Here is a 23,229-nt window from a genome sequence, read left to right as displayed (position 1 = left end):
GTTCCTCATTAGCATATTTTTTGCCGAGAAAACTCGTAGTGTAGACGTAGCTTTAGTGTACACTTGGCCTAAGAGTGTCCACAGCTAAATACAAGATTAAACAGAGAGTTTAATGAAAGTAGTTAGCATATACAGGCAGTCTCCGGGTTACGTACAAGATAGGGACTATAGGTTTGTTTTTAAGTTGAATTTGTATAAGTCGGAACTGGCTCCAGATTCAGCTGCTGCCACTGAAACTGACCAGGGGCTGACTACAGGAAGCCGGAGGCAGAGTTGCTCTGCCCCCAGCTTCCTGGAATCAGCCTGATCAGTTTCAACAGCTGCTGAATCTGGACCCTGGGACAGAACAGCTGGGGCGCTGCCCGGTAGGTTCCCACAGGACCAACCCGGCAGCACCCCAGCTGCTCTACCCGAGGCGTCCCGCAACAAAAGCCTGGTCTGCTGGGGGGGGGCGCACTAGCTGGACCCCCCAGCAGACCAGGGGGACAGGAGCAAAGCCGCCCAGGCGGCGGGGGTCCCTCTGCCTGGGCGGCTTTGCTCCTGGGCAAACGAGGAAAGCCGCCCAGGCGGCGGCTTTGCTCGGGTGTCCCTGGTCTGCTGGGGGGGTCCAGCGGCTTTGCTGGACCCCCCCAGCAGACCACGGAGACCGGAGAGAAAAGCCCCATTCGTAAGTGCGGATCCGACATAAGTCGGATCCACGTAAGTCGGGGACTGCCTGTACTCTAAGACAGTGATAGGCAACCAAGATTACTGAGTAGCCACATGATTAAAATCTAGTGGTGGACAGACCGCAGCCCACTGGGGTTCTACCCACAGCTTGTGCACCCCATCTGCCCCATTCTCCCCCCCCCCCACACACACACCTCACACACTGGGGCACTGGAGCCCTTCATTTCCAACTACTCCTCCTCCCTCCCAGCACTTTCAGAGCACCAATCTACTGATTCATGATCCATGCCTGCTACTTCCCCCTCCCTTCCACAGCTTGAATAGCTGCAAACAGCTAATATAATTATTCTATCAGGGTGATCTAGATGGTTTTAGGTCCTGCTGTGAGGACAGGGGACTGGACTTGATGACCTCTTGAGGTCCCTTCCAGTTCTAGTGTTTTATGATTCTCGGGTACATTAATAGGAGTGTCTTATGTAAGACAGCGGAGATAACTGTCCTGCTCCACTCCACACTGATGAGGCCTCAGCTGGAGTAGTGTGTTCACTTGTGGGTGCTGCTCTTTCAGAAAGATGTGGACAAACCGGAGAGAGGTCAGAGGAGAGCAACAAAAATGATACCAGGTTTAAAAAATCTGACCTATGAGGAAATGTTAAAAAGGGATACATCTGTTTTGAGAAAAGAACACTGAGAGGGAGCTGATAACTGTCTTCAAATATCTTCAGGACTGTTATAAAGAGGATGGTAGTCAAGAATTCTCCACGTCCACTGAACGTGGGAATGTAGTAATGGGCTTAATCTGCAGCAAAGGAGATTTACATTAGATAATAGAAAACAATTCTAAACTACAAGGAAGCCAAGCACTGAAATACACTGGAATAGGTTGTGGAATCCCTGCCATTTGAGGTTTTTAATAACACGTTAAACACTTATCCAGGATGGCCTAGGTATACTTAATTCTGCCTCAGCTGGGTCACCTTTTGAGGTCCTTTTTAGCCTTACATTTCTATGGTACTTTAAATGTTGAATGTTTGATTTTGCAACCCTATCATCCCTGGAATGTAGTTTTTGGATGTAAGTCCCTAGTTAAAACATTGAAAAACCAACATTTCATCCTATAGAATCATGCTGACTCCAGTCATCAGTTGGGTCTGGGCATTTAGATCCTTAACAATACAGTAACTGGTAGCAGCAGTAGGCTGTTATCCTCTATGTGGAACAGGCACTGGACAGGGATGAGATACATACTTTGCCAACATTCCTTGCTGGCAACCTGCACTGAGTCTTAAAGCTGCCTCAAAAACCCAAGGAAGGACATGTGGAAGTAGCTTTGAGGCGAATCTTCATGCTCCTATGCAGCCAAGCTGGTGCAAGTGGATACAGTTTATAACTCCCAGAACCAGGCTCAGTGGATCTGGTCCACTGACTGAACTCTGCTCAAGAAAGCATTCCCTGTGTGTACTCCTCAGCATCACCTTACCCCACCCTCCTGCGCAGCAGCAATGAAGCAGGTCAGTAAGTACCTGTCCTCTTCGGCACCCTGTAGCCTCAGGGAATCTTTCCAATAAAGCACATGTTTTCGGAACGCCTTTACACGCATTTTCATTTTTTCTTCCTAACAAAACAAATTGGCAAGTGAAACACTTAATACACAAGCATTGCTACACTTCCCACTCATACAAGCAGGTTTCAGCCAAAGATTCCAAAGAGCTTTCTACAGAAGCTGTGCCTATATTACTGATGCCATTTCACAGAAGCAAAGAGAAGACAGAAACTGAAATGAAAGCAAAGAGAGGTGGCTTGTAATATCAGATAAAGTTATTGCACTCTGCTTTTAAATCATCCATTTGCGGGATAAGTCATAAGCCTATGAATGAGGCTTGATGGCAAGAAAAGGTAAAAATTACTCCTATCAAGACAAACAATACCTTAGTACTGAAATATTCTTAAAGTTCTTTCTAATGTGTAAATCCCTACGGTCGGTCCAATATTCAGGCCTCCTGCATCACAGCTCAGAGAAAGAACAGCTGGCTTATTAAAACACATACTGTAGCTCATATCATTTCTGAATGACAGAACTGCAGTTGGTGGGTGACAAAAGGCTAGAGATAGATTTTTTTTTTCCTTCCCGACTTCTCTACTTCCTCCAGGCTGATTTGTACTTGTGCACTATTGACTTTGCTAGAACAAAATCTTGGCAACCTTGCCAAAAGATGGTTATTTGTAGTGCTGGATTCTGCAGGTGCTACCGGGCAATGTGATTTAGCATGAAGTATTCTTGCTCATTATGCTCTGGGTGCAAATGCCATTTTATTGGCTTCCTTCTACAGGCTCAAAAGACGGATACAGCAATGTAATAAAATATTATTGGTTTTGTAGGAAGGAGAAGGAAGCAATAAAGTAAATCGATAGGTAACTTACCTTGCTGCCACAATGTGAACTGGCTCCAATCTCCCTTTTCTCGCAGGTTCTCATCTTCAGGTAAGAAGAGCCCTTTTCCTTTATCCATCACCGCAAGCCCTTCATCACGAACAAGCTTCCAGTTCTTTTCTAGGGACTGCAGTGAGAACCACAATTATTATACAGGTTGGACCTCCCTGGCCTGGCACCCTCAGGACCTGACTGGTCCCGAATGAGGGAGTTTGCCAGACCTGGGGAGGTCAATTTCATCCCTCTACTGACGGGAGTCCGGGTTCTCCCAGGGTCCATCAGCAGACCTAGTGGAACTCCCTTGCTCCCAGGGCTCCGCTCCCCACAGCTGCTGGACTCTGTTATCCCAGCCCCACCACAGCTTCCTGGCTCCAGTGCTGCCAGGGCTTGGGGTATTAGAGCCAGAGCTCCACTCCCCAGAGCTACCAGGGCTCCGCTCCTTTGGGGTGCCAGGGCTTCTGCTGCTGTGCTACCCTGGGGCAACGGGAGCTGCTGTTGATCCACCACTCTGGAGCCACCAGAGCTCTGCTCCTTGGGGCCGCTGCGGCTCTGCTCCTTGGGGCCGCTGCGGCTCTGCTGTCCCAGGGCTGCCATGGCCAACCCCATGGCCAACCTCTGGTCCAGGGGCTCTCTGATCCCGCAATATTCGTGATCCTGCCGGACCATGGATGTCGCCAGACCAGAGAGTCCCAGACAAGAGAGGTTCAACCTGTACTAAGAATTTGTGTTCTCGCTTTAGTTCCCCCCCACCCTCTAATTTAACATCAGGAACAGCATTCATCATTGTCAACTTTCCTTATTTTCAATTTCTACCAAGGCATGTTAAGGCTGTAAAAACAACCATCGTGGTGTTCTTCAGAAACAATTACTTTACTATCATAAACATTCCAATAACTCTTAGCCAACTCACAGACTGACCCCCCACTTTAATTTGCTTTCTGATTAGCCTAAGGCTGTGTAACAGATCATTTTATATTGCAAGTTAATATATATACACTGATCTTCAGTCTCAGTACACGAGTACTTAGCAAACTCTCAAGACCCGCCCACTACCATAATCTGGAACTTGAGTGCCAGCTGAGTTTTACAGCTCTGAGGGAACAATATAAGCATTCCACTTAACTCTGCAATTACAAGTTAGAACATCAGTTAGGTCTACTGAGCTTTATTTGAACACTGATGCTATTGAAAAGGAAGATATTTGACTTGAAAATCCAGCAGAAGTATTACATACATACCCTCCGTGAAAATGGTGGGCAAGTTTAAATCATAAACATCTGTCACTCTTTTTATCCAGAATGCATTCAAAACTTTGAACCATTCTCCAAAAGTTAGTATGAGAAATTTAAAACTCCACTCCTCTCTGTTCCCTTAGAACATTGTTTGCATAGAATCTTATACATTACAGAACTAATATCGAAATTGTTGCCATCAATTTTAATTTTACACTCCTAAAAGTGAATACAGTAACAACGGGACCTAATGATACAAAATTATTTTCTATTTCCCAGCCATTTACTTGTTTCACTAAACCACATTTTGCATGAGCAATATTGCATTTCCTCCCTCCAGTTTTTGAAAACAAAAGAACTTCTGTAGGAATATTTTAATTCAATAACATGAAAAATGGACCCTCACTGGTTTGTCTCTACACCATTTGTTTCAATGTGATGGGCTTGATGCAAGGATTGCTGTGCAAAATTAAGACCTGTGTTCATGCAGGAGGTCAGAGTAGATGATCAAAATGGTCCCATCTATCCTTAAAATGTGTGAATCCAGGGCCTTCCTTACCGTAAGCAGAATACACAGCTGCATAAGGCACCTGAAAATTTGGGGCACCACTGGGGCTTAAAATCCACCCACCTGCCTCTTCGTATCCCTGTTCTGTAGCTTTGGTTCTGCCAGATACACTCTAACTTGCAAGCGAAAAAACCTGCCAGATCTATTAGCTCAGTGGTCCCCAACCTTTTTAGGTTGTCGGGCGCCAGGGGGCGTGGCCGTTTGCCCGCCGGGCGCCAGGGGGCGGGGCCCCGGGGCGCCCCCCCCATCCACGCGCCCGGGGGCGGGGCCCCACCTAGCTGCGCGCCCGGGGGCGGGGCCCCCTCCAAGGGCCGCGCGCCTGGAGCCGGCGCTCCCCCTCCCCCCCGCCGAGTGCCGAGCGCCCGGAGCCGGCGCTCCCCCTCCCCCCCGCCTCCGCTCCCCCTCCCCCCCGCCCCCCCCGCCGAGTGGCCGGCGCTCCCGTCGAGTGCCCGGAGCCGGCGCTCCCCCCCGCCGCCTCCCGCCGAGTGCCGCGCGCCCGGCGCTCCCCCTGCCAAGTGCGCTCTCCCCGCAAGCGCCCGTGCGCCATGTGCCCGGGGCCAGGCCAGCCCCGAGCACCTGGCGGGCGCATTGAAATGCCCCCGCGGGCGCCATGGCACCGGGTTGGGGACCACGGTATTAGCTGAACAGTGAACCCATGAAATAACTATTCCAGTTGTAATGAAGCCATTTAACAGGCATTTGCCAACCCTAGGTACATACTGTCAGTTTCTGAATTTGCTGTGTAAGTCAACAGGACCTTAATTTAAAATTTGCTTTACAAATATTACATTGGTGTGCTGCTCAATATTATAAAATCACATCTCTAAAAAGTCATCCCCCACTCCCATGACTGCCATTGAGCATAGGAGTACCTGTTGAATAACTCTGTATAGGGCCCCATTAATCCTAAGGACAGCCCTTTGTGAATCCAACAACAATAGCAGTGTTGATGCAGTGGCACCAGCTAGCAACCTGAATATATACCCCACCTCCCTGGTGCAAGTCTACGCTGCAGCTGGGAGCATGCCAGATTGGCACCAGCGTCACTCAAAACTCTGAAAATATCACTGTGAATGTTGAGGCATAGATGGTTGCTTGGCCAACCACCCAACTTCGAACACAGGAGTCAGACAGGCTAGCTCAAGCTAGTCTGGCTATGCAGGCTGAGAGGTATACTCCCAGTTGCAATGAAGACGTGTTCTGGAGGAATTGGACTCTGGTTTGCTAGGCTGTGCTGAAATCCATGCCACCATATCTACACAGCTATTGTTACCTATGCTAACTAGATTAAAACTAAACCTGTTTATACCGAGCCATGTGACAATACCACCTGTGCAGCACATTGTATCTAAAGAGCATTAGAAACAAAATTCCTAGAATTCTCTCAGTATTCAACAATGAAATGACTGATGCTTACCAGCTCTTTTCTGAGAAACTGTGTAGGGGAGCCAAGATCTAGGAAAGTTAGGATTATAACTCCCTTTCTTTTGTAGATCTCCTTTTTTCTTTCCAGTGACTAGGATTTACTCTCTCTCCAATATAAAAGACAGTGTTGGCAATTATTTTGCTGCCTACTGAGCTCATTCTAGCCTTTTTTCTCATGTGGGTTTCACCACAATCTTGCTGAATACTTAACTCCAGCAAGGAAAAAAAAATCCTTTTCCAACAAAAACTACAGCTTCACTTTTCTTTCTGGCTGTGAGGGGAAGAGGAGAAGTCCTAGAAGCTAAAAAGTTTAGTGTCGTAGCCTGATATATATTGATAAAAAAATCTTAGGCTTTTGCTGCTTGAGAATTCAGGAGTTTAAGAGGATAGGAAATATCCTTGACAAAAAGCTGGGTAAGTAGAAGGATCAGATGTAAACCCTAGCAAGCCTGTTGGAGATTTCATTTTTCCCCACTGGTATACCTCCATAGTGTCCAATCTGATGAGAAAAACTGCACTGCTTAGATCTGATGAAAGAGAGCTGCGTTTAGAATACAGATAACAGTGTAGTACTAAATAACTATAGCTGCCTTACGTGCATATCAAAGAGCTTTGCAAACCAAAAGCAGAATAGTTTATGGACAGCATCAGCCACTGAGAGTTTCTTTGAAAGGCTAGACTGGAGCATTGGTGGCAGGTGAGTGAACCCCATTTCAGGCTCAAAGCTGTAAAAGCCAGCTATTCCAGATGAAAATAGATAACTGATCATCTACTAGCAGGAAGAGATGAAGGAAACCACTGCAGCTTGACCTGACACATCAATATCAAGCACTGCTTCCACTGCTTGGATCTATTGCTAAAAGGTCTGTATCCTGCCCTCCCAAAAGGAGACACTGTGAATCCCTGACAATAACTGACCCCCAGCACCCCTCCTCCTGCTAGCATGAAAAGCATGGGTGTATATTACAGATTGTGTCTATCATCTTCACTACACTTCTAGAAGTTTGCTAGCAAAACAGGCCAACATTCAACCAACAGGTGTTTGTACACTCCTTTTAAGACTTTGTATTCCAACCAGTTTCTGTGGAAGCAATCGCAACTGGTTTGGATTATGTTTCCAAAGCAAATTGATAATTCTCCATTTCAAATAAATATTCAAATCTGTTTCTTTGAAGAAGGAAAGTGAATGCAGGAACCTGAGCACTACTTGGAGAAGTTTAAACTCAACTCAGTGTTTATCCTGAAGGGCCTGGTTTTGAAGTTACTTCCAAGTGTACCGAACTTTAACTACGCACAATTGAAGTCAAGAGCCTGAGTGTTTGCAGGACTGGGACCAACTGTCTTGCTGTTATTCCAAGTCGTGGCATTTCCCAGGAAAATGTTAAAAATTACTAGGCTGTATTATAAGCACAATTTCAAACATCAGTGTACGACCAGACACCTCTTTTCAGTTGTGGATCCAATATTAGTTCGAACCAAGAATCCAGATGTGACTAGCACCTTGAGTATAAGCATTTGTTTAAAAAGAGCTGATTTCTATAAACCTCTACACATTTTTCCTCAATGTCTTCTTCTAAAAAAACTAATTGCATCTTATTGTTGCTTTACATCTGATTATCCTGTAGATTTTAATTCTAAACACTTTACTACACTCAGGTACTGTTTTTCTTCACTTGAACTTGATTTTTAGAGAAAAAATATTACTGAGCATACCAAGAAATCCTCACTCTGTTTTTCCAAAGCCTATTTAATCTATAGCCATCACTAGCGTCACAGAAATAAATGTCTAATACCTTTACTCTTTGCGAGACAGGGCTTTCCTTAAAGTCTTCACCAACTTTTTTATATTAAATAGTTACTTGTCTTAATGGTGAAATTAAGCTGTAAATTAAGTTTTAATCTTTATCCTTTGTTTTCTAAACCATTTCAACTGAGGTGTCAGAATGACCAGCAAAAAGTTCTATTTAACCACCTAGCAGCCCTTTCAAGGCCTATTATGGATTGCAGACACGTGGTAGGATAGCTAGCACTTTAATTTTCTCTAGAGGATGGCTTGACATTCTTAACTAATAAAATCCACATTGTCAGAGAAAATTGACAGTACATGATCCACTTTAAGCAATGATTTCCACTCACTGTAGTACATTGCTGGCAAAGTATTACTAGGATCCTTTCCAGATGTCAAATCTATACTATAAGGAAAGGATAAAGTTATCTTGAGGATACTTATGTAGGACTAGCAAAGATGACTTCAGGGTACAGAAAATGTCTTACTTCTTGTCCATCTTAAATGAGAACTAACCAGCTGGAAAGTAAAAGTTAAACAAAAATACAAACAAAAAGAATGGTATAAGGCAAGGATGTTAAGAAGTGGTTAACTAACTAATCATGTAGTCAATACAATTTGTATTAACAACACAATTAGTCGATAAGGGGAGGTGTGAGCCAGTGGGCACTTCTTCAAATGACCTGAAGAAGTGGGTTGTGCCCACGAAAGCTCATGATACTATCTACATGTGTTGTTATTCTTTAAAGTGCTACTAGACTATTCGTTGTTTTTAAAAAAAAAAAATTATATTCAGCATAGTATGTAGAATAGCTCTGAGGGAGAACAGGCCTGATTATCCACTGCCTTGCACCTTGTGTAGCCAAGCCATGTACCCTATGCAATGGAAGAGTAATACTCTACTATTTGGTTTGGTTGCAATTTACATCCCTCTTGCACAGATGTTAAATGACTATAAAGATGCAAAGTAGTGAAGAATGAGTACAGATGGGTTTTTATTGTGTGGGATAGAGAAATTGCACTGATTTCTTCCTTTTAAACAAAAAACAGAAGTCAGAATTGTTGGGGGATGTAAAAATTAATAGGGGTCTGAAATGGCTCTACATTAGTGGGTAAGGGGTATAGCCAGAAAAGGCATTGCCATTGCCTTTCAAACATGTTTTTCCCCTTTCTCCTGGCAGCCTTGGAAAATAGATAAGCATGCAGCTTGACTTTGTTGTGGATTTTGCTTATCTTCATTGGCTCTGCATAACATATTTTCAGGGTCAAAATCCCTTGTAATCTCTGTAATCTGTTATCTTGTAGTATGGGGATGTGTTGATTTGACTGGAAGTTCTATAAACAGTAATTAGGGGTGGGTATAACTGTATTCATTATTTGTCTATTAATATTCATTTTATGGGAGTTAACATTACTAAATAAGGCTTTAGGAAAAGTAGTGATAGACATATGAATTAACATACTAAAAAAGATAAAAGGGTGTGATTGTCACCAGGTTATTGCCACCCCGACATTGTGATGAATGTCTGAGATAAACATGCGTAAGCAATAAAGTAGTCCTTTCTACCCAATCCACTCCTGGGTCGCCTGTTTCTTCTCTAACAAGAATGTTTAAGTTAATAAAACAACTGTTTTTATTAAGCTTATTATCACTATCTTGGAAATGCTACTGCACACTTTGCTTGCATCGCAGTAGATTTTTAGAATTAATTTTAGCTTTTTAAAAATATTGAAATTATTGTATTGGGTCATGTGGGGGCAATGGTAGTAGGTGGGAGAGAATACAACAAACTTTTGTTTTTGAAGATGCCTTCAACTTATATTTTGGACTCACACTAGCAATTGTGAAGGTTACCTTAAAGAATATAAAACACCTCTTTCCCCAATTAAAGTGAAATGTACAGATAAATCAAGCCCAGTAATACAGTACAAGTGCAATGACAATCTGTAACCAATAACACAGCCGAGGAACTAAATATTGCAATACCTCTGAGTGTTTTATTACTCATTGCCTTGTTGTACTGTGCATATGACCAGATTTAACTTTTTCTTTTAATCATTATTTTGCTCACAGTAATTAATAAATGTTAAAGGGACAAGTTTCACAGTTATTTGGACAGATGACTGACCTGACTACCTCTGTAGTGATGCTACATGGTGCGGGGACCATATTGCTCAGCTCTGTGTATAACTACAACCGTGTACAACTACAAATGAAAATATTTAACATTCCACCATGGTCAATATGTTTAATAGATAAATGAAAGATCTGAAATAAAATAAATATCATAAACAACTAATATGTGAGACATAATGTGAGTATAAAAATATTGTCCATACTTAGCTTTCGGATCCAAATCAACAAAAGCTTGGAAATTGCAGACGGTAATTCATATCAGGCTTCAGAAATTCTAGTTTTTCCTTGGCATCCATCTGTCCCAATTACTGTTTCACTTCCTTATATTATTGCTCTTCCTCTTATTGTTCCTACTCTCTGCTGTCATTCACTGTGATTGTACTTCTGTGCCTTCAGGGATTCTACTTCCTTGCTGATTTGTTACATAGCTATATGCTGTGGGCTTAAATATGCTTTGGAGGTGCCACACCACACCCCATGAGGAATTCAGAGAGACGCTGTACTTCAGAAAGCCAGGCACAACAGCTCCTAGAATTCCCAAAGTGCTGGGAAAGCATGACCACTGCATTGTCCTTGGTGAGGATGCAGTATTCACTTCCCCTCTGTGCTTCTGCTGGTGGATGTGGATGGAATAGAAGCCCGGCTCCATCTTTCTTGAACTAGCTCTGAAAGGACACTGCTTTGAGGACTTCCACAGTGCACAGCTCCTCCATGGGACAACCTGTGTTCTGACCTCCCTTATGCCAGGCAATATATGGTCCTACTTGTTTTTCTTCATATACATTGTGTGTGTGCACATGTGTTGATACATACAGATTTTATATTCAGGAAAATGTGTTGTTTTTCTTTAACTGGAAAATTACAAAGGACAATTATCTTTCTTTTAAAACTAAATCTTTCACAGTAGGTTATAATACAAGTTGTAAAATTGTATATACAAACATAATATAAAAGGCTGCCTGAGAAGGAACAAGTGTTTCATCATGAAAATATATAGTGCATTACATAGAAATGCCTACACAGTGGACTGTTGCTAATTCACACCCTGTGACACACAAGTACGCAAAAAATTGCTATTTCTTCCCATTTCTCAAGATTTAATAGCGGTCTGCTGCAGTGAGGTATTCTTTTAAGGCAATATTCATTACAAGAGATACTAGAATACATTTTTGCACATGATTATAAAGATTAAAATTGAACCACACTTGTCCAAGTAAATGAGTAAAGCACATTAAAAGAACTAAACAGTATTATTCTGCTGTCCTTAATTGTATCCATCACTTAGGACCTCAGCTTAAATTCCTGATGCTATTTAAACTCCCAACAAAGCCACTAGTACAAAGGAGGTAGGATATAGGCCTTACTACCTAATTAGAAAACTAAGCAATCCATAGGGGGTGCCCATTATAGGCAAAAATTACTGAGGTTCTGCTGTCATTTTGCACTTACTAAACTTCAATGGCCTATCATATGAATGTTGTATTTACTGATTAAATCTATTTCAGTCACTTCAGTCCAATCTATTATATATCCTTTGTAGAGCATCTGAAATTAGCTTTATAGTCTATTAATTAAACTTCCTGGAGTGAATATCAGGGCTGATGTTGGGGTTTGTGGTCAGCAGCTCTTCATTTGCACTTTCTCCAAGGACTAGGATTGTCTCACTTAAATACCTTAGACTTAGTTTATGATCAAAATAAACTCCAACGCATATTAAAAGGAATAAGAAAGAGAGGAGGGAGAAACTCACTTACCTTCACCAATTCAGTATAACCAGTTTCTTTTGCTGTCCACCAAGGCTGAGCTTTTAGTCCATTAACATTGTAGAGAGAGCGCTGCCAGACTGATGCAAAATGACCTCTCTGGTGCCCAAGTTCATACCATTTGTATGCCTAGAAGATCACAGTTGTTTACAACCAACTTGCACCAGCCCAACTTCATCGGACAAGAATAATTTACTAATTTTAAAAGGGCATTTCAACACATCTGAATGACACTCCCTCTTGGAAAAGTAATAGGCTTCCTATAGGAGCACCATTTAATCCTTTATGTTAGGCCTGCAATAAGCACTTAAGAAAAAAAGCTAATAGCGTAGGTAGCTCAGATCAACCAGTGTTGTGCGACCTTCCAGTCTGTATTCACCAACACAGGTGGAAACTAACACACAGAGAGTGGGGCTGTTCCAATAGTTCAGGGGCTCACGTGGGGGTTCAACCCCTTGCTCCTCCCCATGAGCATGGCAATCCTCCGCTTTGTGCCTTACTTAGTTCCCTGTCTGTAGAGTGGGGAACAGAGAAGTTGCTGCTTCCACAGGCCAAGCAGGAGGCTCAGCCCCTCTATCATGACTCAGCCACTCTAAGCCAGCTAGGGAGCAGAAGTCCAGGCAGAGGTGGAAGATCAGATGACTCCAGAGAGAAGACTCAGTTCCAGTGTCCTGGTTGTCCAGTAGGGGAGCAGTAACCCCTAAAGGCAGAATGCTGACTGGCAGCCTTCTCTCTGCCTAGCTTCATGTGGCTGTGCACATTTTGATTTACTGAGTCAATTATGGAAACTCATTTGATTGCACCCAGTGTGCTCGAATTTGCAAAGCCTTGCTCTACAGTAAGTTCTGCCTAACTCTCATACTTTTGCTTTGGCCTGATCCTACAAGCTTGACCTCAGTGGGACTATTCATAAAAAAAGGAATTGTAGGCTTGCACCCTTTATCAGCTGGTTAATTTTGCCTTTCTATGCCACTAGCATACAGATCCAAGGAAAAGAAAAGATGATTTGCCTCAAAGAGAACTCACCAGGAAGTGGAACATTGCTTGCTTTTTGATGTTGTATGAATTGTTATTTGTGTTCAAGTAACACAAAGGCCCTGGCAAGGCTCTTTGTGCTAGACACAGTATAAACATAGAATAGAAAATAGCCCCCTTACCCCTTCAGTTACAATGAATACCTGGCAGTATGCAGTCACTGCACACATGGTACAAAGGACAAAAGCCCAAGATTGTTTGCAGTGGAAATAAAGGTGTTTACCACTTCAGTGAAAGGACAATCACTTTTGGTTGTCTCTTACAGATATGAACACAACCAACTGAGCACATTTGACATGCCATCCAGCAGCGGGCAGTAATGCCAACATAATAAACTGCCTAAAAAAGGTTACTGTTGTAAAGCCCCCACGGCTTCTGGAGCTGAGCCACCACGAACAGCCGGCTTGAGCTCTGGCCGCCACCTTGGCACAACAGTCAGCAGTTCTGTCCACAGATTGGTGGTTGGAAACTCTGACTTTTCTTTAGGGTTGCCAGATAGTTTAACCAAAAATACCGAACAGCCGCCCCTCCCCCCCCCAAAAAAAACTCCACCAGGGAAAAAATTCTGTCAAGGGGAAAAAAAACGGGGAGACCAAAGTTGTTGAGCAATCAGAATGGCCCCTTTAAGAAACGCTTTTGAGCCCTAACAGGCTGCCAGCGGCCATCTGCCATCCTGTCTCCCTGCTCTGGGCCAGACAGCTCCCCGTGGAACCAGGTAAGCACCGGTATTTTCACCTCCTGGCCGGGAATAGATCAGAAAATACCGGACATTTTAGGTGTCCAGTATTTTCTGAATTTTTTTTTTTTTTTTTTACCAGACATGAGGCGAAAATACCCGATTGTTGGGGTCAATACCGGACACCTGGCAAGCCTACTTTTCTTTATTTCAAAGAAAAAAAGCACTTTACATTTGAATGGCTATGCCGGATTTCAAAGAAAACGTTTTAAATAATCATCAAGCACTATGAAACCAAAGAGAATTATTTCTTTGGAGGTCTACATTTAAGTTTCCCTCACTCTCAAAATGCTGCCTGATTCTCTGGTGTATAAAATCTGATGATCTACGAAGAAGAGAATTGCTGCGAAATGTGCTACTCCAGTAGATATACGAAGCACTGAAAAGCCATGTTAACAAATCCAACAACAGTGGACAGCCTTGGAACTTTTCCTTTTGACTGCTATAAAATATTGCAAGTTTCTCAGAGGAGATTTTTAAAGTTGTGTCTTTAGGACGGATCATAAAAATGTTATGTATTACACTGTATATCTTTATAGTTTAAGCTTATCTGGAATGGAAACAGGATGATTTTCAACATATGTTCCTCAGCCTGTGGGTTGTAATAACTATGGCTATCATAGAATCATAGAATCATAGAATAATAGGACTGGAAGGGACCTCAAGAGGTCATCGAGTCCAGCCCCCCGCCCTCAAGGCAGGACCAAGCTCCACCTACACCATCCCTGACAGATGTCTATCTAACCTGTTCTTAAATATCTCCAGAGAGGGAGATTCCACCACCTCCCTTGGCAATTTATTCCAATATTTGACCACCCTGACAGTTAGGAATTTTTTCCTAATGTCCAATCTAAACCTCCCCTGCTGCACTTTAAGCCCATTACTCCTTGTCCTGTCCTCAGAAACCAAGAGGAACAAATTTTCTCCTTCCTCCTTGTGACACCCTTTTAGATATTTGAAAACTGCTATCATGTCCCCCCTTAATCTTCTTTTTTCCAAACTAAACAAGCCCAGTTCATGAAGCCTGGCTTCATAGGTCATGTTCTCTAGACCTTTAATCATTCTTGTCGCTCTTCTCTGTACCCTTTCCAATTTCTCCACATCTTTCTTGAAATATGGCACCCAGAACTGGACACAGTACTCCAGCTGAGGCCTAACTAGTGCAGAGTAGAGCGGCAGAATGACTTCACGAGTTTTGCTTACAACACACCTGTTGATACAACCTAGAATCATATTTGCTTTTTTGGCAACAGCATCACACTGTTGACTCATATTCAACTTGTGGTCCACTATGACCCCTAGATCCCTTTCTGCCATGCTCCTTCCTAGACAGTCGCTTCCCATCTTGTATGTATGGAACTGATTGTTCCTTCCTAAGTGGAGCACTTTGCATTTCTCTTTATTAAACCTCATCCTGTTTACCTCTGACCATTTCTCTAACTTGCTAAGGTCATTTTGAATTATGTCCCTATCCTCCAAAGAAGTCGCAACCCCACCCAGTTTGGTATCATCCGCAAACTTAATAAGCGTACTCTCTATCCCAATATCTACATCATTGATGAAGATATTGAACAGTACGGGTCCCAAAACAGACCCTTGAGGAACTCCACTTGTTATCCCTTTCCAGCAGGATTTAGAACCGTTAACAACAACTCTCTGACTACGGTTATCCAGCCAATTATGCACCCACCTTATCGTGGCCCTATCTAAGTTATATTTGCCTAGTTTATCAATAAGAATATCATGCGAGACCGTATCAAATGCCTTACTAAAGTCTAAGTATATGACATCCACCGCTTCTCCCTTATCCACAAGGCTCGTTATCTTATCAAAGAAAGCTATCAGATTAGTTTGGCATGACTTGTTCTTCACAAACCCATGCTGGCTATTCCCTATCACTTTATTACCTTCCAAGTGTTTGCATAGGATTTCCTTAATTACCTGCTCCATTATCTTCCCTGGGACAGACGTTAAACTGACCGGTCTATAGTTTCCTGGGTTGTTCTTATTCCCCTTTTTATAGATGGGCACAATATTTGCCCTTTTCCAGTCTTCTGGAATCTCCCCTGTCTGCCATGATTTTTCAAAGATCATAGCTAAAGGCTCAGATACCTCCTCTATCAGCTCCTTGAGTATCCTGGGATGCATTTCATCAGGACCTGGTGACTTGCTGACATCTAACTTTCCTAAGTGACTTTTAACTTGTTCTTTGTGAATCCTATCTTCTAAACCTACCCTCTCTCTGCTTGTATTCACTACGTTAGGCACACCTCCAGACTTCTCGGTGAAGACCGAAACAAAGAAGTCATTGAGCATCTCTGCCATTTCCAAGTTTCCTGTTACTGCTTCTCCCTCCTCACTAAGCAGTGGGCCTACCCTGTCCTTGGTCTTCCTCTTGCTTTTAATGTATTTATAAAAAGTCTTCTTGTTTCCCTTTATGCCTGTAGCTAGTTTGATCTCATTTTGTGCCTTTGCCTTTCTAATCTTGCCCCTGCATTCCCGTGTTGCTTGCCTATATTCATCCTTTGTTAGTTGTCCTAGTTTCCATTTTTTATATGACTCCTTTTTTATTTTGAGATCGTGCAAGATCTCCTTGTTAAGCCAAGCTGGTCTTTTGCCATATTTTCTATCTTTCCTACACAGCGGAATTGTTTGCTTTTGGGCCCTTAACAACGTCCCTTTGAAATACTTCCAACTCTCCTCAGTTGTTTTTCCCTTCAGTCTTGCTTCCCATGGGACCTTACCTACAAGTTCTCTGAGCTTATCAAAATCTGCCTTCCTGAAATCCATTACCTCAATTGTGCTGGTCTCCCTTCTACCTTTCCTTAAGATCATGAACTCTATTATTTCGTGATCACTGTCCCCTATACTGTCTTCCACTTTCAAGTTCTCAACTAGTTCCTCCCTATTTGTTAAAACCAAATCCAGAACAGCTTCTCCTCTGGTAGCTTTTTCAACCTTCTGAAACAGAAAGTTGTCTCCAATGCAGTCCAGAAACTTATTGGATAGCCTGTGCCTCGCTGTGTTAGTTTCCCAACAAATGTCTGGATAGTTGAAGTCCCCCATCACCACCAAATCTTGGGCTTTGGATAGTTTTGTTAATTGTTTAAAAAAGGCCTCATCCACCTCTTCCACCTGGCTAGGTGGCCTGTAGTAGACTCCTAGCATGATATCACCCTCGTTTTTTACCCCTTTTAGCTTAACCCAGAGACTCTCTACACAGCTATCTCCTACATTCATCTCCACTATCAATAGACTTTAAATGCTCACTGCCTGCACTCAGGTGCAATACACCTAAAGCTAGCTAAGGTGACAAGAGTATGAATTTCCTGTTTCAACTACTGACTGTAGAGAGAGATCGCTAGTGCTATTTATATGTAGGGATTATTGCTAGCTTATATTAAAAGCATTTTTATTTCAAATACATCTGTTAATGTAGAGAAAAATTAGGCATTGTCCACTCTACAATTCAAGGTAACTGTAGAAATAATGTTTTCCAATTGATTAATAGTCTAATACATTTTTAGTCCATATATTCCCCATGAAAAGCACTTACTCCACCTATTGTTTATATAAGCCTTTCCATTGATTTTATGTTTTTATTATTTATTGTACCATTTTATAGTATTATTTGAGTTGGAAAGAGCCTCTTCCATTCTACCTCTGCAATTTACCAAAGCTGAATTCTTAATTTAGCTGTAATAGATAAATGTCTATCTTCTGTGATGACAATTCCATATATTCCTTATGCATCCATCTCTTTTCTTGTTTAAATCTGTAAGCTCAGCAAGTCTGGCAAGGCCAGGTAGAGAAATGTAGCTTAACAGGGGACTTTCCATTGGGACAAATTTAAATTTCCTCTGCCACAATTAGTTCATTGATTAGATCTTTCTCTGGCATAAATTAACTGTCCATGAGGAAACATCAGCATAGTCAATAATTTAATTCTCTGGCTCAGGGGCTGGATGCAGACCTTGGTTTGCCTGGATCCATATACTGAGACTCCGGGCCCACCCTGCAACTCCATCGTGGAGCCGGAGCACACAGAATTTTGCTGCGGGTCAACAGTCTTGACTCAAAAAAAGTTCCCACCCCTGCTCTTGCCTTACAAGCAAGCTTATTATTCCAGAGCAAATCCTTAATCTTCTCCTCGTTGAGCATAAAAGCATTTCAATTTTGCGTATCTATTTATAGATACATAGATATATAAAGGAAGACCAACCAATTCTTACTTGTGAATGAACTTTTAAATCCATAAGAATTCAGTACAAGTATTTTTTATTATTCTTCCACAGGAGAGACCCCCAACTTTTTCAGACTAGCATGTTATCACCTGGATCTGGAAATGTAGCTTCAGAGTAATTGTGCTATGAAAAATTACAATCACCGTTCTAAAAGATTTTTATTGAATAACTGAAGGCCTGTCATGTTTGGTGATCTGGTTCTAGTTAAGATCACCAAAGTCTGATTATAGCCACTGGTTTATATTGACTACATAAATGCCACCAGCAGACTATCGTATACACTCTAAACCCATTCGTTTATAAGCCAACCCCTCAAATTTACAGAAAAAAATGGTAAAAAAAGTAATTGACCTGTTTATAAGTGGACTTCAGAGTACAGCTGTCTAGAACCTTATAAACAGGCCAGTGACATTTTACCATTTTTTTCTCTGTAAGTTTGGGGTGGGGGTGGGTGTCAGTTCCCAGACCACAGCAGCTCTGCTTTTCAAATGTAGTAAGAGCCACTAGGCTCTAACTATGTTTAAAAGGCAGAGTGACAGCAGCTGGGACTTAGCACGAGCAAGGACTGCTTTGTCCCGGCTCGGACTGGGTCCCAGTCGCTGCTGCTCTGCCTTTTTAGAATCCGTTCATAAACCTGTCCCAAGTGGGAATTTTTTCCAAAAAAAGTCGACTTATGAATCAATATATATGGTAATTTGTTACACTGTTTGGACACAAGATACTCAAGAGGTCTGCATTTCGAAAATAATGTGAATGTCAATGCTTCTGAAATATTTTTATGCCACTGATAACATACAAAAAGATGACTCTCTCAAGACAGTGTTTATCTGTTTTCAGCTATCCATATTCCTTATGAATGAAGCTTTCTTTACTTTCATGTCAACATTAGTGTTCATAGTTAAAAAACTCATATCTTCTGATTTCTCTCAAAAGAAGGAGGGTTAATCTACATGTGTAACTTTCCATTTCCCAAATTAGATAAAAGAGGAAAAGCTCTCTTGGTTTTCATTGCCTTATATTTTATGCTCATTATTTCTTGGAGAAAGGATCCTTGCATAATATTGAGGATCTAAGATTCTGGCTTGCCCGCTAATCTTACACAAACAAATACAGGAAACCAGTGCACTGGTTCAAATCTCCCAAAATCCAGTAATACTTATACATCTGTTGCAGCAAGAGACCTACTCCCACAGCAGAGTTCTGAGCAAGTGTGTTGCATTAAACCTGCACATATACACAGTATTCATTTATCTTTGCCCCTGAGGGAAAAGATCCTGTAGCTCCAGGGTTGGTTCCAGCTGTAGTGCTAGCAAGATACCTTTTAGTCAAAAATTTCATGTATTGAGAATTTATGAATTTCCCTGGTTCCCTGACTAGCCCTCCCATGTTTGACTTGCCTGACTGGTATGCCCAGACTGGCTTGCAGTGTGTGCCCTTCCTGCTCCCTCCCTGCCAGTAGACTGAGATTTGTTAACAGCTGCTGTGCACCCACATTCCAGGCAGACTTTCTGCTGCTGATGTCCTACAGTTTGAGATCCACCAGATCCTGGGCTGTTAAACCAATGAAATTACTCAGGTTCACAATGTTAAGACCATGCTTACATGCTTTTTTTGGACTGGAAAAAGAGTGCAGAGCACCTTGTAGGATTGTATTTTTTAAAACAAGAAACATGCAAAACTTGTACCTCTTTGTTTCCAACTCTCTGCAGGGCATCACCTAAATGAAAATAAAAGCGTCCATCATCAGTGCCAGGGTCACCAGACTCCAGTCCTTCCTAGAGAAAGAATGAAATAAACACCAGTAAAACAGTTCATGTAGCTGTTACAGCAAGCAGACCATTCAATCCAAGAAATAGGCATGTAAAATATATTCGTAAATAACTATATAGAAGTAAAATATTTTGTTATCCTGAAGTTACGGATGAATGAATAACACTTCAGTCAAAAAATTCTTGAAAACATTGTTTTTTCAATTTCCTCCTCTTCCATAAAATCTCCAAAAAAGGCATTTTTTAAAAAAGAAAATCTGGAAATTCCAAGACAGGTTTCATTTTATAGACTTCCCTCCCAAACAATCAGAAGTATGAAAACCAAAGATTTGGGAACACTCATGAATCTCAAGATTGGTTCCAACCTGCCAGCCTCAAAACAGCTTGAAACTGAAACCTTTCCATCATACAGGACCATTCATTAGTGACCGAGGAAACAGTAGTACTGTATGTTTAAATCTTGATGAAACTTGGTTGTATAACAAAGTCTCTGTTTATAAATCTGTGCAGTTATGAATATATTTTGGGATCATATAAATGGTTATTTATAACTATTGTGCTCATTGCTAAACCTGTGTTATCACAATTTCCCCCTTTTTTCTACCAGTAAAATGTATCTTCAATGAAAGAAAGAGAAGAACTAATGGAGTAATACCTTCAAATATGGAATGCTCTCTGCTATTTTGTTTTCTGCCTTGAGGATGAAGCCATAGTGTACTTTGGCAAAGCCATCATTTGGAACCAGACTCAGAACCTGTGTAAAGCAAATTAGTAATTATTACATATTAATAAATGGGTTTCATTACAAAATTAATTGAGATTGGCACACTAAGAATCGTGTTGTGGTTTAAAACAAATACTGACATCTGCTTCAAACCCTTTAAGAATCACTTGACTCACTCAAGTTTTTCCAGGCTCATTCTTTGTACTTTGGTCTCTCGCTACACTAATTCATGTGCACAGTAAAATGGCAACAAGCACAATTTTATGGTTAGAAATCAAAAGCTGCACACATGGGGCGATGGAACAATTTTTTATAACAGGGGTGCTGTGATCCATGGAATCAAGCAAAGTCTTGTACAGTATATACTGAAAAGCACTTCAAGCCAGTGGGTGCTATGGCACCCCTGTACCCAAAGTTCCAGAAATTAACATTATCTGTATATATATTAGCTGTTCATCTACATTTCTTTATTTTCTTTTCCTCTCTCTGAGGTCTCAGAGTATGTCTTCACTGCAGAGTTAACTTGAATGATCTACACTGGAATTAATTCTCTGGTGATTGCCTTGTTCAGGTGAGAGTGGTCAGACTGCAAAAATAACACTGAGCTACTATGCCCATACTACCCTTCTTCATGTAGGTGTCCATCCCATGGATTTCTGCATTGCAGCAAACTGAACTGCTCTATGAATTTCTTCCCAGTGAGTTGTGGGAGAACTTATTTGTCCTTTCTTGGCACACATTCAGGTGGAGCTAGACTGTCCACACTGCAGCACAGTTGTGTTACCATCTGACAAGCTGTGCAAATTCTAGCTATAGCCTATAACTGTCATTCCCAACCTTTTTCATACGGTGGACTGACAAACCCATTCACAAACTTTTGGCAGACTGGCAACATTTTATTTGCATATTTGTTATATAAATAATGAATATGCAAATGAAATGTTTGTGGTTCATCAAAATATGTACCCCAGCTACCACATACACTACAACCCTGACTCCTGCACCAGCCCCATATCAAGTTATTCAGCCCCGTCTGCCAGAACAGGCACCCGCCGGGCAGAGCAGGTCCCAGCCCCGCTGCCACACAGCAGGTCCCACCTGTTTCCCCCCAGCAGAGCAGGGACCTTCCCGATACATGGATGCAGTAGGTCCTGCCCTCCGCCACGAGGCCATAGCAGGCCCCATCCCGCAATGTAGCAAGCCCCGGCCCTCCGCCAGAGTAGGCCCACTGGAGTAGGAGCAACCCTCCCACCATGCCCCCCCGCCATGCAGCAAGTCCCACCTTCCCATGCCATGTGGCTGCGGCAGGTCCCAGCTCTCCCACTGGAGCAGGCCTCAGTTGCCCACCATGTGACCACAGCCGACCCCCTGAGCGCCGCAGCCACTCTTCACATGGTCCCATGAGCTGGGTGCATAGCAGCTGCCAGAGCTAGAACCAGGACCATGGGGAGGCTGCCCCGATAGGTCCTGGTTCAGCCACAGAACACGTGGCTGCCCACCGCCCCACTCAGCCTGCTGTTGTGTGGTGAAGTGGGCAGGAATTCTCTTATGGGGAACCCCAGCAGGCAGGGCTAATCAAAAGCTGGGGGAATGGCCTGGCAGTGTGCTGCGGCCCAGCAGGCAGGGGTTTGTAGCTCACCACCAGTCTGCAGATTGGCGGTTGGGAACCGTGGGCCTATAACACTTGACAGCCAGCTTGAGTTAAAAGAACCAGGGCATTCAAGTTAAAGGATTTTTGTGTGTGGATGAGACTTGAGGTGGGGGCAGTACTCAAGTTTGTAGTCAGGACAACAGAGAAATGAGATGTTGGTAGGGACAGATTGAAGTGGCTTGGAGAACAGGAGTAGGAGGTGTATTTGTGACCTAGGGATCTTTTGGTGCCAGCTAACAGAGGGCACAGGGATCCTCTGAGTCTAGTATCTACATAGTAGTTCAAAGGGTGTCACATGAGGTTTCTAATGAGAGTCTGTCATACCGGTCCTCACAATCATTACAAAATGGAGGATCGCAGCCAAAAGTTACCATTGTATCCTGGAAGGATTTGGGGTGAGCCTTTGCTTTAGACATGGCAATGTCTTATTAGTTAAGCTTAGGTTCTAGCATGCATGTTAGGATTCTACTTCAGAGATAACCCTTTGTTACCGGTACTCCAGCCTGCTCTCATTTGACTCTCTGGTCTTTGTTCAATACACGTATACTTGTGCTTTTTCTATAAACAAATTTAAGTGCTGTGTATTAAACAGTTGCCCCAGAGCCTAGCGATTCAAAGAGGTCCATGTCTCCCAGCTGCTGCACTGTTACTGTGGCGGCAGCGGCAGCAGCAGCCACCAGAGTCCTGGGCCCTTTAAATTGCCACTGAAGCAGCATGCGGCAATGCTCTGGGTTACCGCTGAGGGCTGGGGCTGGGGAGGGGTGTGGATGGATAGTACAGTGCTCTGGCTTGCCCCTTCTGCGAGCATGGAGCCTCCACCCTTCCCATGGGTCTGTGCAAGCTGTCAGTTCTCCTGGATAAGGGCAGGTGGTAGCAAGGTTCCCCTGGGAAGCATCACAACATCACATGCATCTTCTCATCCCTGTATAATGGCAGTGTTTCAGGCAAAAGGTGAAGAACAAAGAAGGTGGGTCTAAGCTCCACTACCCTCAAACTACACTCTCCGCTTTTACCTCCTCTTTTTTTAGATTAATATATATATTTACTTCAGTGCTATTTG

The 23,229-nt window shown here is 42.8% G+C and overlaps 1 protein-coding gene across 10 annotated transcripts in view; it reads right to left on the bottom strand.

Annotated features, from left to right (window-relative positions):
* ASPH (aspartate beta-hydroxylase) overlaps positions 1 to 23,229 on the bottom strand; it is a 191,779-nt gene that overhangs the window by 15,141 nt on the left and 153,409 nt on the right. For all 10 annotated transcript variants that reach the window (XM_075920632.2, XM_075920630.2, XM_075920631.2 and 7 more), the window contains 5 exons: positions 20,450 to 20,548; positions 19,711 to 19,800; positions 12,002 to 12,139; positions 3,091 to 3,226; positions 2,193 to 2,284 (listed from right to left, as the gene is read on the bottom strand). In XM_075920632.2, coding sequence (XP_075776747.1) covers positions 2,193 to 2,284; positions 3,091 to 3,226; positions 12,002 to 12,139; positions 19,711 to 19,800; positions 20,450 to 20,548 — 555 coding nt within the window. The remainder of the gene's footprint in view (positions 1 to 2,192; positions 2,285 to 3,090; positions 3,227 to 12,001; positions 12,140 to 19,710; positions 19,801 to 20,449; positions 20,549 to 23,229) is intronic.

Source organism: Pelodiscus sinensis, chromosome 2 (genome assembly GCF_052426305.1).
Source record: "Pelodiscus sinensis isolate ZL-2025 chromosome 2, ASM5242630v1, whole genome shotgun sequence".
Lineage (NCBI taxonomy): Eukaryota > Metazoa > Chordata > Testudines > Trionychidae > Pelodiscus > Pelodiscus sinensis.
The sequence above is the reverse complement of the archived record's forward strand: the minus strand, read 5'-3'. Positions and strand labels throughout refer to the sequence as shown.